The 15366-nt window shown below is 34.5% G+C and overlaps 1 protein-coding gene across 2 annotated transcripts in view; it reads left to right on the forward strand.

Moving 5' to 3' along the window:
* LOC131077372 (E3 ubiquitin-protein ligase BIG BROTHER) overlaps positions 1-15366 on the forward strand; it is a 45914-nt gene that overhangs the window by 21977 nt on the left and 8571 nt on the right. For both annotated transcript variants that reach the window (XM_058014859.2, XM_058014858.2), the window contains exons 3-6: positions 1240-1462; positions 3112-3149; positions 7760-7804; positions 13542-13666. In XM_058014859.2, the coding sequence (XP_057870842.2) occupies positions 1240-1462; positions 3112-3149; positions 7760-7804; positions 13542-13666 (431 nt within the window). The remainder of the gene's footprint in view (positions 1-1239; positions 1463-3111; positions 3150-7759; positions 7805-13541; positions 13667-15366) is intronic.

A 15366-nucleotide genomic window follows, 5' to 3' on the forward strand; every position in this document is an offset into this window, starting at 1 on the left:
ACCTAAGCTTTACCTAAGGTGTGATAAATGCATTACTACACCAGAAAATCAGGTGGCTTTTGTGCCTAACTTTTCTTCCCTAGCATCTCCTCACAATATAACACTTTCCACTCAAAATGCAAGGATCAACTCATTAAAAGTTAACAGGGCCTGTAACACTGAACCGGCAGGCACAAAACTCCAATAATCAAATTAAAACAAGGAGAAGAAACTAGAAATTAACAAAGTAAACAAAAGAAACTAAGAATGTGGCATGCAAACAGCAGGGAAGTTTTGGAGAGGCTCTCATGGAGGATGACTCTTCATTTTCCTGTGACTGGAATCAGAGCTTCAAGTTCCTCTCTATAATGTTCACTTTAACAAAGAGTCCACCTTTGCTAATATTTCCATTTCTGAAGTAAGGATGTGATGCCTTACCTTTCTTTTTGTAACTTAAAATGAATTGCATATAGCGGTGACATATGTAACTCGCTTGGCAAATTAATTTTCCAGTTTCTGTTGGTGAATATTGCAACCTCTGGCAGACTTCATAAGTTACATGAGATCATTAATTGGAGGTGAAGTGTATCGAAGGATGAAAACAAGAATGCTGCTTAAGGGACTGCTGGATTTATTAAGTTTTATCATGCTCACGATTTGAGAAACATGTTGTTGATTGTGTATTTTGCTCAGTTGGTAATGTTGTGCAATCTCCTTTTTTATTTCAATGATTTTATAGTATACTGTACTAAATTTCTACTGAAAACAGAAAATACATTTGTGTGCATATGTGAACTCTTGTATTTCTTGTAAGTTTCTAACAAGGCCACTATCATCTTTATAGCATCAGCTCTAGATTGATTTTGCTTCTAAGTTTCTAATAAAGGCATTACCTTCTTATGGCAAGTCTCAGCTCCTGTGCAGTTAGCTTTATGCTTAATATAGGTCTGAAAAAATTAATTGTGCTCGTTTCTAGAATGCTGATTGGAGTGTAACCTGACAACACTAGTTTAGATGTCTGAGTCTCATTTCAACTTAAGTTCCATGATGTTTTCTCTTGGATTGATCATCAAAGAAATTGATATTAGATGATATTTTAAAGAAGATAGATTAAGTATTTATTTCCTTTTTAAATTTAGTATGGTTGGTTGCATATCAACAAGATATAGGTTCACCGTTCAACTATTAGTTAGTTGATGAAAAATTCAAACAGGGATTTTGATTAACTGTTGTCCATCATTGTCTTCTGATCTTGATCAGGAAAGTGCTTATTGGTCACTTCAAACATACACTGAGAAGCAGGGATTCACAGGTTCTACTAGCAGTAACTCTCACCAACATGGAATGAGCACAAGGGATAGCACTAGAGGTTCGGATAACCATTCACATATCAATAATGATGAAGAAATAGCACGTGTCTTACAAGAGACAGAGGATCATGAGGATATAACTGACAGGATGGCATCTACTCATCTTGAAGAGTGTAAGCCTATTTGCCAATATTCATCATTTTCTGCTAATGTGATTGCCAATTTTTTTTGCTTCAAATTTTTGGTGTTTTCCCTTCCTATAGAGTTGTCTCGTTCTAGTTCAGCAGGTTTAAAGTTTTTTTTGGGTTGGCATATATGTAACTAGTTGAAACATTCATCATTTTTGTTCACTTTATTCTATCAATATTGTATTGTACCTATATATGCAGAAGAGGGAGATAATCAAAGTTGTCCAGAATACCCTGCTAATAGACATTGTGTCAAAATTTGCCTTACATATTCAATCACAAATTGAAGGTTCTTAAAGAACCATTAAAAACTCTTATCTGTACAAGTGAAAATTAAAATCATGTATGAATGTGAATAGTACTTGATGCCAAGCTCTTTGAGTACAGTAATTAATAACTACCTGTTCCATGCTATTCAACTTGCTGAAAGTGAAGTCCTTTAGTAATTCAATGTAAAGAGTCATTATTTGATGGTATCCAAGCGACTGCCTGTAACATGGCATCAAGCTATTACTTAAAAGCTAAAAGCCTAAATATGATCTTCCAACAAGGTACTGTGAAAATAAAACAATACATGAGATATTCCATACTTCTGTGATATACAAAGTTAAGTTTTATCTAAGGGACAAGTCCTGCTTCTGAAATAGAACATATTTTCTCACCTAAATTAAATGCCTTCATTTTGTTGTTGTGGGTTATCTCTTGATAAAGTCAAACTACAACGGACTTGGAAGAACATTGATTTTCTGCTTGACATGCTGATTGAGTATGTGTGTTATCTGCATATCTCCGACCTTGCATATTGACAGATGTACTTTCATGTACCTGTTAGTGGAACAGCTGATTGACATTGCAAAGAAATACACCAAAAATATTTCATCAAAGAATTCATTATAATCTATTAATTGTTGCTTTTTGGTAGTAAGTGTTGCTAATTAATTTTCTTCTTGATCACCTTCAGGATCCATTTTTCCTCATAGATTTATCCATCGTTTAGTCACTCAAGGGCCAAGGTGAAGAGCAATCATTTCTGTCTAGTAATGTTCTTGAACAGAAAGTGAAGTTTGGGCTTAGATTTTTCTTTAAAAAACAAGTCAGAACAGAGTTCTGAAGAAAACAAGCCACAAAACATTTGCATCAAAATTTTGGCTGTTAATGGGAAGTTCCTAAAAAATAATTAAACCCGCTGCAATCACGAATTCTACTAGTTGATCCTATGGGATAAAACCTAGTGACTATACAATTTTTCTTAGCATGTGACTAAATTGTGACAAATTTCAATTAGTGTTTTATAACCCATATAAGAGTGCACATTCTTATATCTTTATTATAGATAAAATATTCTTAATTTATAGTTTTTTCTTTCATTATTTGATTCATCTTCCATCTCGCATATGTGGCAGCTATGCTGTTTAATGTTGGCATGCCATAATTAGCTTCTCATTGACATTTTCACTTTTAGTATGATATCTTCCACAGTTTGTAATTTTCTTTATGCTGTTCTGAGAATTTGTTTCATGTTAAAAGTATCTTCTTTAGCTGCTTACTTGATTTACACAATGCAATTTAGGAGTGTGAATTTTCTATGGAAATGTATCCAGTGGTGTTCTTATATAAACACCTGGTCCTTGCAGGCAATAGAGGACATCATGTTGAAAGTAGCAGTAATCAGGTACTTCATAGTTCATACCACGAATCTTCTTTCTTATATTTATCCATGGTTTGAAGAACAGTTCTCACTGTGTTATGAAGATAATAGCTTGTTCCTTTTGATGGTTGGGATATGGTTAAGAGTTATGAAATTTATTAAATTTTGTTAATTGAAAATAGCCTATCATTTGTATTACAAGGAAAAACAATGTTGCCAGCAAATTTATTCATTTGATTACTAAGTTTTAGATGCTTGCTAATGCAATGCAGGTGTGTATTTAATGTGTGCTCTTTGAGATTGAAGTCAGTATGATGCAAGAAAACAATATACAAAGGTCAAAAAGATCTTTATTGCTGATTTAAAGTACCAGAATTTTAATCGAATTTTCTGTCGCAACTAAGTTTTGCATTGCCAAAGCTCTTTAAGGAATAAAGTTTTGTGGCCTAATGCGACTAACCAAAGTTTCACAATGCTAAGCCCAATTTGAAGTACACTTACTAGCTCATGTAGAATATTTCTACCAACATAAGTGCAAGCAGTATTGGAGATACAATGTTGCATTGCCATTATCACCTGTCACACCTATTTTGCAATCACGATTTTAGAGGTGGGAGATGTGCAATTTCCACTACACAGTGACACACCTATTTTCTAATTACTATTTTAGAGGTTTTTGACAAAGTGGTAGAGGTGAGAGATGTGCCCGGTTTTGTTGTAGCTTTTGTTTTAATGTCTTGATAAGTCCAATGATGGTAGTGATAACATGGCACATGCCAGGGTTATCTTTGATGAGTGTTAAGTGGCATATGCATGCCGAGATGGTGAATGAGGTTCAAGTGTCTAGTTGAACATTTTGGATAAAGTTGGATTAATGAACCATGACCATAATCAGCACTGTTGTCTACTACAAGAAGAGTTTTCTGGTCTTTTGAAAGATCCCAAATGGATCCTTTTGCTGTTGCTGCTGTAAATTCTTAATTAAACATACTATATTTTTGTAATTTTCCGGTGATCTTATAGAATAGACAGAAGTTGCAGAAAGGGATTGTTTCTTTTTGGGTTTTGATGTTATAAGTAAAGTATGTGATAAATAGCAACAACTGTGAAATAAAACAGTAAACAATGTTCATATGTAAGAACACTTAAGCAATCTGAAAATACTGCAAATCATACTAGGCAAATAACCTAGTTTTGTATTCAGCAAGAATCCATACATTTATTTGGAGTTGTTCTCAATCTGGATTGATGCCAGATGGAGGAATATTACTGGCAACGAACAAGGAAGACCAAATAAGCTGAATACAACCCTTCAAGCCAACATACAAACAAGGCGTGGTTGCAAAGGAGGCGTGGAAGATGCTGCAAATCACGTGCCAGCTGAAATAGACCAGCCGCCCTGTTGAAACCCCCAATATGCACGCTGAATCTTCAGGCCAAGAAGATGTGTCTTCTACCTCTGACAATCTCTGTGCAATCCTAGATAAATCCACTGTCAACTCTTGCTGAGGGCTACGTATCCACTGTCAACTCCTGCTGAGGGCTACGTCCCAGCAAGCGCAGACTTGGGGTTTGCGTCCCAGACCAAAATCACTCTTCCAGAGCAATTCCCAAATTCGCAAGTTTCAAAATGATCAAAGATGCTATCAATTAGGTTTTCATCTCCTTATAACTCCTTTCCCTTTGCAAGTCGAACCCTAAAGAATAATAAAGCTTGCGCTTTATAATTAAAGTGACACTTTCCTAATTATGGCGTCAAACTATAGAAAAATATCACTTTATTGCGAATAAATAGCTTCAAGCATCCAAAAAGACTCCGGGAGGTGAGAATCATGTAGCAAAGTTCAAGACCTTTCCAACGAGCTATAACACATAGGCATATCAAACCAGATGAAGCCAAAAACCCCTTATTACTCCGAAATAGCTATATACATAGCTTTATTTTAATTTATTTAATCGCTAACTTAGGAAATATTTAAATATATTAAAATATTTCCATAGATCCAATAATAGCCCAAAATAACCAACCAAACATGAATCTAACTTTGTCACCTGTCTGTGACTGATGCCGGACAAGATGGGCCAACTGGCAGTCCCATCCCTAAAATCTAGGGATGCTCCTAGAAACTAGGAAACACACCCAATCTTCCTGAAACTGAAACCATGGTATGGTCCCGTGGAACCTCAAATATGGAAACTGCCACAACCTCCTAAAAAGTAGGGAATCACCCTAAAAAGTAGGAACCTCTCTCCAAACACCTGTAATTGCTCAAAAGGATCTTGCTCTACTCCTTGGTCCCCTAGGTGGTCATTCAGTCAACTGCCAGTTCTCCCTAAAAAATAAGAGACCTCCCTAAAATGTAGGAACTGTCGTCTGAAGGTCCAAAACGGCTCACAGAGCCCCTGCAAAGCTCCATGACTCTCAGAATGAGTCCCGTAACCATGTCATTGACCTACGGAAACTTGAATGGTAGGTCAACCCCTGCTCATCTCATGTCACCTAGAAAAGGGGACATTACATCTTTGATACTGATGAAAATAGCTATTATAGCGGCAGATCTTTGAGTGATACAAGATGGTTATATTGCATAGTTTACCATATCCCTATCCTTCAACATATATCATTGTTTGTGAAATATTAGAACAACAAGAACAAAAGTCTTGAGCAAGCAATAAAAGAGGATTCAACCACTATTTTTAGCCTTGTCAAAAATCCTAGGCCATTGACTTTTGGTTTGTACATCGAAGCAGACAAAAATGGTTTCAAATTCAAGTGTTTGGCATTACATCATCCTAGGGTTTCAATATTCATGAGAGGGTTTGTTGATTTTAGTAGAGAGCACTCATGGAAATTGCTACTATTGGTAGCAGCTATACCTGGAAGTGTCTTTTTCCAGCGCTCTATTTTGGGTCATGGATGAGGACCTCCCTATCCTTAGGTTGCTTTAGTTGGTTTGCATTTTATTAGTTGTTTTAGAATAGTTTTTCTTAAAAGATAATTTCTTTCTACATTTTTGGTAGCTCTTGGTATTATTCTCAAATCAGTAAAATCTATTCATTGTAACCTATACACAAGTTCCTTGGATAGAAGATTTGCTTAATCATAGTTGAAGTTGAGCTCATGTTTCTGAAACATAATTTTTCAGAAACATGAGCTCAACTTCAAATATTGTTTGGTGTGTTATCTTTGTGTTTGTTTTTCTGGGTTCGTAATTTCATGAATTGATTCAAGAGTAGATCATAGTGAGTCAAGCTTTGTATTAATGATATTTGTCCATCTATATTATACTTTGAATACAGCTTAACCTCTCAATTCTTGGAATCATATTTTGCTTTTTATCCAAGTTATTATTCCATCAAATCATGTTTTTAGAAGATTATTGGTCTCTATTTTGGGAAGCTGTTGTGTTGTTCATGCTTAGATTATTTGCATTCTTCAATATGCGAAAATATTTTTGCAGGGGACAATTGTTAACAATCCGATGCCTGTATCTAGGGCAAAAACATAGTCACTTAGCCCTTTTTATTTATGCAAACACTCTTAGTGATATCTTGTATATTATGCATATCTGTATATCTTGTCTATAGTTTTAGTTAGTTTAGTTTGATAAGAGGATTTCCTCATATTATTCAGTTTTGTGTTGTGTTGCAAAAGACAAATTGAAATGTGAACATATAGCTCATCTAAATTGTCTTCAAACAATAAACATTTATATGGTGGTGGTTGACAATCTGGGTGTTTGTATTTTATGTTGTTTGTAACTAGGGTTATGTATGGGTTCGGATTGCCTTAAGGCAACATCCGAACCCCCTTTAGGTCCGGGCCCTATCCTAGGGTAACGTGACTCTAATATATGCCCAGCCCAATCCTAAACACACGCCACCTAATTAAAATTAGCGCCAAAAACCAAAGGAGGCTGACTTGCAATCAAGGATTTCAATGTGTATAAATAAGAGACATTTGCAAGTCTATAATCATCAAGTTCGAATCTCATACAAATGCGAATTAGCTCTGCTGTGCGAATTCTTCAAGGGTGCGAACTTAACTTCAAGGAAGAGTGCGAACCTATCCAGATTGGTGCGAAATTGTCCAAGAGGACATAGTGGATTTTGATGCAAGTTTTGAAGCATGCAAAGGGACAGATCTGATATGTGAAGATCAGATTCAAGCTAAGTATTGTACTTATGATTTAGAGGAGAATATATAATCTGACCTGTGGGTCTTTCATGCTGGGTTTTTCCTCCTTGGAGGTTTTCCCAGGGTATGCTTGTTTGTCTACTGTTTTATTTCTGATTTATGTTGGCTTATTAAATACTGCAAATCTGATTACAATCTAGGGCATAATTAATTTATGTTGGCTTATTAAAATACTGCAAATCTGATTACAACCTAGGGCATAATCAATTATATAAATCTGATTAACATTCCTAGGGTTTAAAATTACATTTTAGACCTGCTTACAATATTTGTTTTTTGTATTTTGTGATTCTTCTTGAATCTTTGCAAATTATTTCTTTCACAATTCTTTTGTGTAGTATTTTGTTGGAAACTTTTGCTACTAAATAGTTTCGTGAAAACAAGTATCAAAATGTTTATTTCTAATTTGTTTGGGGCTAAAAATTTCTTGTTGCAGAGTACATGGCAAGACAATCTTGATCCAGATATTATGACATATGAGGTAAACCCTCTCCAAACCCTAAAATGACAGCTATGATCTGAAGTATTGTTCCTTTTAACTGTTTACTACCTATAAGCAACTTGATTTTTCTAAAATAGACATCTTTACATTCCAATAAATAAGTAAAATGAATGTTAACATTTCTGATATAAAATGCAAACAAATTGCCTTTGGATAAAGCTCGGGCACAAACTTTTCTCTATGGATAAATCTCATAGGCCATTAGTGGAAGGCGAACAATAGTTGGAGCTACATGTCTAGTGAACATGCCGAATTTTGAAAGACTAGCTCTGTGCAAGAAATATGACAGTGAACCCCAAAGATTTGTTCTGATAAGTATACATTCTATATGTCTCTCTCTACCAGTGGTGGTATCTACTAGATGCTAATCCAAAGAGTGGTCAATTTTTGTGGGGGCAATTGACTAGATCAATAAAGGTGCTCAACCTTCACAACTCAATACTCGCAATGACTTGGTGTTTAATTATAGCCTTAAAGTTCAAGTTGTAAGTCAGAAGTTGTATTTTGGAGTCGGATCCACACAGAATCCTATACATTAAACTCCTACATCTTTTAAAACTACAATTTTGTCATGTGTATTTGTTACACTGAGATAACACCTTAAATGGCTAATAAAGACCATGATGCTGTGCCATGCATTCAAACTAATTCTTATGGATTTTTGTGCAATAACCATGTAATTAACAATGTAACATATCTTTACATTGAAAATATATATCCATAAGCCCTACACACACGGCTGATAATGATGAATAAACTCTATCCTAGTAAAGCACTTTTGTGGTCAAAAGCAAATATTTTTCTCTAGACAAAATCCGAAAGAGATATATTTGACGATTTCAAAAGTGGTGTCATGGATCTGATTTATAAGTCTTCAATTCTCAACGAAATCCTCAAAGGTTTGCTGAAACTACATGTTAAAGGTTTGCTGAAACATGTTGAATCCCTATAAACTAAGTCTAACCTCAGAAAAATCAGAAAGCAGAATAAGTTAAAAATTCATGGTCCACAAAGCATAGGGTAAAAAATGATCATATAGCCCAAACATCAGAATTTATCAGGTTTTCTTGGAATTTCTCAGATATTCTCTATTTCCATAATTTTCTCAGGCAAAATATCATTTGATTGGTCTGATCCAAATATCACAATATTTTCACGGATTTCTCGATGCTTGCAGTGGGAAATGAGATCTTGCAATTTCTTGTGACATTTTCACGAATCTCAAGGAAATCCTTGAAGGTTTGCTGAAACCACACTTTAAAATCCTAAAGATTGAGTCTAAACTTGTAGCAAGCAGAATGAGTTAAAAATCATGGGCCACAAGCATATATAGGGTTAGAAATGAATATTTAGCCCAAATATCAGAATTTATTGGAATTTTTCAGATGTTCTCAAATTTCCGAGATTTCCTCAGTCAAAATATCATTTAAATGGTCCTTATCAAAATATTACAACATTTTCACAAATTTCTCGATATCTACAGTGAGAAATGAGATCTTGCAATTTCGTATGGTATTTTCATGAGATCTGCTTCTATGGTTTCTAATATACTGGAATGACATTGGATTTTTTCTCTCATTGAAACTAATGTTTGTAAAGTTTTTGTTCATCTCTGAGTTTAATATTGCTACTTGAGTTTTCACACTTTTGTGAACGATTACTCACTTCTTTCTCTTCTCATTTTCTTTCTCGGCACTGACCTCTTCTTCCCCACCACCTACATTGATAAATATGGTATCTAACATTTTTCTGTCTGCCTTGCCTTCTAGTCATTTAAAGCTACCCCTTCCCAGCCTCTTTTTTACACCCATATCTTGTCCTAATCCTTTAATGGCCATCTGAGATCCTCCATTTATCATTCTGCTTTAATTGTTGATTAAGATCTAGACTCTAAATCAAGTCATGTACCAAGCCTATCGATTATTTATCATTTGAGATCATCAAGACATCTCCAATGGCACCTTTTTTAAAAATATCAATATCAATCTCATTCTATGTACCTATCTTTTTTAATTTTCATAGTAGGTCTTTAAGAATGGGGATATGCTTTCCTACCATGTTGTGAGCTGAATAGACCACCAAAAAGTTTATGGTCTTCCAGTAAAAGGAATCAATTCACATGCCAAGCATAGTAACTCATTGCTCAAGCTAGATAAAGACATCTTCAATCGCTCTTTCTCATTTTACAACTCAATGTCAAACTCTTTTATGGGTTCTCTTTCCTTTTGCTCTAACTTCCTTTATGGGTCTCTAATGATGGGTATGTAATGCCCCCTTTTGGGATATCACTGATTTTTCCTGTAAACAATAATGTTCACTCAAAATTGATAATATTTTTATCAAAGATTAAGAACTTGTAATAATATTCAGATCAATAAATCATAGCACACTACCCAAAGTTGATCAAATTGTGAATTCTCTGGAAATGCTTTTCAAATCTGCTGAATTAGAGGACACCAACCCTAACTCAATAGTGACAATACCAAGGACCCTGTCCTTAGCTTGTCAAGGGCATTAAAAGACCCTGTCCTTCCAACCCTTAGCTCACCCCATGAGCTTAGATCCCATCTAGTTTGCAAATACTACCTAGAAGTCAAAACTAATAACTTGGTATATTTGCTAGACTATTCCTGATTGATATTTCTTGATGAATTGACAATTTAATCCTTGAATAAACCTTAATGCTTCTATATTGTGCTCTGCTTGAATTTGTTTTCTGAATTATATTTTGGCTGGGAGTATTTCTGAATTGATGTGTTCGATTGGTAATCTGAATTGATTGTGAATTATCCTTCTGACTTGCTGTTCTGAATGGATGTTCTGAATTGATATGCTGATTTATGCTTCTCCAAATGATTTGTTCTCTCCTTTAAATATCCTTAAATGAGAGGTAGTTGCACCTCTTCATTGAGACTATTACTTTTGCAAGGGATACATCCCTTCATAAACTAAGCGCTGCTTTTTATTGTTAGTTTATTTACATGCTGTTTGGTAACTCCTGCCTACTAATAATCCCGATGTTACCAATTTGGGTGCGGGTACAGATATAGATATGGGTACGGATTCATGGGTACAGATTTTTTTTTCCTTGGGTATGGATATATATAGATATTTAGAAACCTCATATTTCATAATTTGCAAAAATGGAAATATTCAAGTCTCAAAATGCCATTACACAATGAAAATTCAAATTACAATTGATTTTTTATATTCATGTTCTTTATCAGAAGCATCAAGGTCAATATCAACATTTGGTTCAATTTCATTTGAACCACAATCAATTGGATTGCCACCATCACTAGCTGTGTCAAGTGCAAAAGCTGGTTCAATTCCATTTTTTAAACATTTGACAAAATGCCAATTCATTAACAACACAAGGAAAGTGATTTCACAAAACATAAGCAAACAGCTGCTACATATGCATAGTGTAAATCAACTGAAATCAATCTCATTAATGCTGATATAAAGTTTACTAACCCCATGTTCATAGGTATAGCTCACAAATGCAACTGAAATGAGATTTAATTGCTTGTTTGCTGGCATATTCTGATTAAAAACGCTGTCACAAAGTTATGAAGAGTGAAACTGAGGTTTTAATGCATGAAACTATGCTTGGGTACAGTTTGGTTTCTTCCTGGGTGCCTGGGTTTGCTGTGGGTCCTTCTGTGAACCCAGGCACCTAGGCAGAACCCAAACCGTGTGCAAGGCCATACCCAAACCGTACCCATAGCAGGACCCGGGCTTTACTAGCAGTACCCGGTAACTGAGAATAATCCTTAGATAATCTCAGTCAGCCCCTTATCAATAAATTGTTGCTATGTAACATTTTTTAATTAATCCCCCCTTTGTGGAATCACTACCACAATTAATCCCATCATAAAGGTTTAAAGGCAGCGATATAATTGTGCAAACTTCTTACATGGCGGGAGCATGACAGGGCATATGTTCTTGTTCATGGAATTAGTGTAGGCCTTCAAAGATCTTGTGTATCAATGTTTTTTCCCAAATGACCTTGGTGGACCATTCATAGGAATCTAGAACATAAATCACAATCAATTCATTTCACAAGCCCAAATCATATGTAATGCCCCTTTTTAAATTTTCCTTATTTGCCTTTAAAAAATAAAATCTAACTTTCAATTATAGAATTTTGCACAATAATACATTAATTATAGAGTTCTTATTAATAATATATCTAGAGAGCACATTCTAATTTGAAATTTGTATTATTGTCTATTATTACGTGTAACAGGTCTCAAGTAGAAGTGCATTTCAGTTATAAGAAGAAAAAAGAAAAACGTACATACAAACAATAGCCCAATTCACAATGCCATTGCTGTTGTTGAGATCATCCTCCTTCTAAACTGTGATTACTGGGAGAAGCAATGAGCCTGTTTACACCTATGAAGTGTAGGTCAAAAAATGAATTTGTAGTTGAAGGTTGAGACATAATTGTCTTGATGACCCTTAAGGAGGTCAAGTCTATGTTGGGTTGTCTCTCTGATGAATAGGTCTACACGTTACAGATCCTTGTAGTGAAAAGAGAATATGTAAATAGCCTTGAATTTCTTTGTAGACACAATAAAACTTTCTACAGATCTCATTAAACGCTGGACACCTAAATACAAAGAGTTGTTTTGATTCTGGTTCATTGTTGCAAAGTGTGCAAATATGCTAATGTTTGGAAATATTATGCTTTGATCCATTGAAGATAATGAGAGCATGCCCACAGTTGGCTCAAAGGTTAATCTCAAAGCTAATGAGAATCTTATGTCCTTAGATGGACTAATGCATCCATCTGCAATTTGTGTTGATACATGATAGCCTCGGTAAGATAAATGATTGAATGAGAGATAAATGAAGTCTCTCATTCAATCATCTATCTCATCGATAGACTATGATAAGACTTAAGTCATCATTCCTTCGTCTGATAAATATAATTACTCTTCGATATATTATTTTCATTTTATGTTATATCAATAATAGTATGCATGATATACAATCTAGTTGTGATCGTATCCCTCGATTCATATATATAACCTTGCTAATAATCGGGTTCTTAACTAATGCACGGAATACCAATTGTTATCGGGTTTATTGTTAAACTGCATACATACCGATTGTTATCGGGTTTATTGATAACTGCATACATACCGATTAGTATCGGTCAAACTTGTTAGTTATATGCACACCGATTGGTATCGGTTAAACGCGATTATGATTGAAGAGGTGCGATCAAGTAATATCTTGATCGGTCATGTCTAATAGACATGACCGGTCAAGGTATTGCTTGATCCTCCTTATTAGCATATATATATATATATATCAATTGGTGATTGTGAGAAGAACATCGAAATTCATAAATGATCTTTCTCCATCTGCAACATACCAGATAATAATCAGATTTATTATATTAAGAAATAACATATACTTGAAAGAAGAAAAATAACCTTGAATATAACTTGCATCTTGAATTGAAAATTGAATTACATTTACAATTTGAAGATAAAGTTCAAACTCATTTGGTGATAATGAGATATATTTAAGAAATTTAAATTAGTGCAATTTTGTGAATATTAAGATAATGAGATAATAAAAAAGTTTTAGTTAGTTTAATTTGGTGAACTAAATTCTTTATTTTATATGCATTTAAGCTTTGCATTTCTGTGGCATGCAAGACATATTGTCACTTTATAAGGATTGTTTCAAATACCAGGAATTGGTTGAGTTAGGAGAGACGGTTGGAACTCACAATAGAGGCCTTTGCCCGGAGTTGATTGCATACCTGCCAGTTTCGAAATACAAGTGTAACTGCTTTAGGAGAAAGAAAAACAATGATCGGTAAGAAAGTTACTTTTCCTCTTCTTGGTTATAATATTATTTGAGCCTTGGCCTGCTTAGTATCATATTGTGGTTTATGTTTACTACTTGTCCCATATCAAGAAATTTCTTCCAATGTCTCATGGGGCTGGGTTAGAAATTAAGTTGGCAATTGCCATTTTGGAGTAAACTAAATATAAATGAAATTCAGCTCTTTAGGATGTACTCTAGTTTTAACAATTAATCTCTTTAAGTATTGTGGTCTTCAAATAACTGTGCTAGAAAATGGTCTCAATATTTTAAATTTGTTCATAGGATGCAGTCAGTGGAAATTAAACATGTTGCTGAACACCAGAATTGGTAGAAACATTTGTATTAAGTATATTTGCTTTCATGATAAGATTGAAGGAATAGTTGTGTTCTTTTTGGATAGGTAAAGGAGTTAGGTACTGAAGATATGGTAAACCTGCACTCCAGATTGTTTTTCGGAAAGGATAAACAGTGATATAAAAATGAATATGAATGCCAAAACATATAAGATATTATGACATTGCATGATTTATTTAGACCTAGATAATAGCCATCATTAAATCGATTTTTTTATCTTGCAACAGAAAACTGATAATAGAAGAATATAATAACTGACCTTTAGGGTCCTTGAAGAGGCTTGCACACAGAACTGATAGGCCCCAAAAAACTATTCTAATTTCTATGATGCCAGCTCAAAATACCAAGGTACAAGATCATCCTCTGCAGACACCAAAACATCCAAATTTGGTGACTAGGGAACATAGTCATTGACAAAGTGGACCACTAATATCAACCAAGAGTGGTTCAAATACCAAATAAATCATAGTGTAAAATATATAATGTAATATTTAAATACCCTATATGTATAGTTAATTATTATAATTTTATATTAGTTATTATCAATGTTATCCTGAGTTTCTGGGACGACAGTTTTTTTTGCCAATTTTGTGTACAGCTAGGGGACGGCAATATAAAATATAGGGAAAATTTAAAATATATAGGGAAATTTTAAATGTTCATATGAAAACATGGATAAAGCATGCATATATACATTATATTCATATGAAAACATGGATATAGCATGCATATGAAAACATTTAAGAACCTTAAGTTTTAACATAGAACATTTGTGTTCAAAATTCATTGTCAATACTCAATGTGCATTCATAATTCGGAATTCATGTCAATATGCATGTGATATTAAAAAAGTAACATACAAAATGCCCAAAGGCTACACTGCTGCAATATAGTTTCATTTTCAATTATGATATGAAAATGCAAAAAACAAAAGTACGCTGCTGCCCCTAATCTGCAGCTCCTAACATTGTATCAAAATCAAAGTCCTCTAAGTCTCTACCACTATCATGGTCCACGTCCACCTCATCCAATGGAATCCCAACCAATCCCTTTGGTGTCATCTCATCAACTTGGGTCATGTCCTTAGGATCAATACCCCACTGTAGGTTCAACCTCTTTTCCTTCTATCCTGCTGCTCCTCTTTCAATGGCTACTTGCTTCAAACCCTCTTGCTGCTCCACTTTTTTTCCTCTCATACAAATGATCAATTGAGTCAAAATCTTTTGTCTAATGACTTTTAGGGTGATGTGGGAGGTAGGGGCCCACAAAATTTTTAAAAATGCCTCCTTTTGCAGCTTGTAAGTGTTTTTTTTAAAGTCTCCCTAATGCTGGGG

The sequence above is a fragment of the Cryptomeria japonica genome, chromosome 4 (assembly GCF_030272615.1).
Source record: "Cryptomeria japonica chromosome 4, Sugi_1.0, whole genome shotgun sequence".
NCBI lineage: Eukaryota > Viridiplantae > Streptophyta > Pinopsida > Cupressales > Cupressaceae > Cryptomeria > Cryptomeria japonica.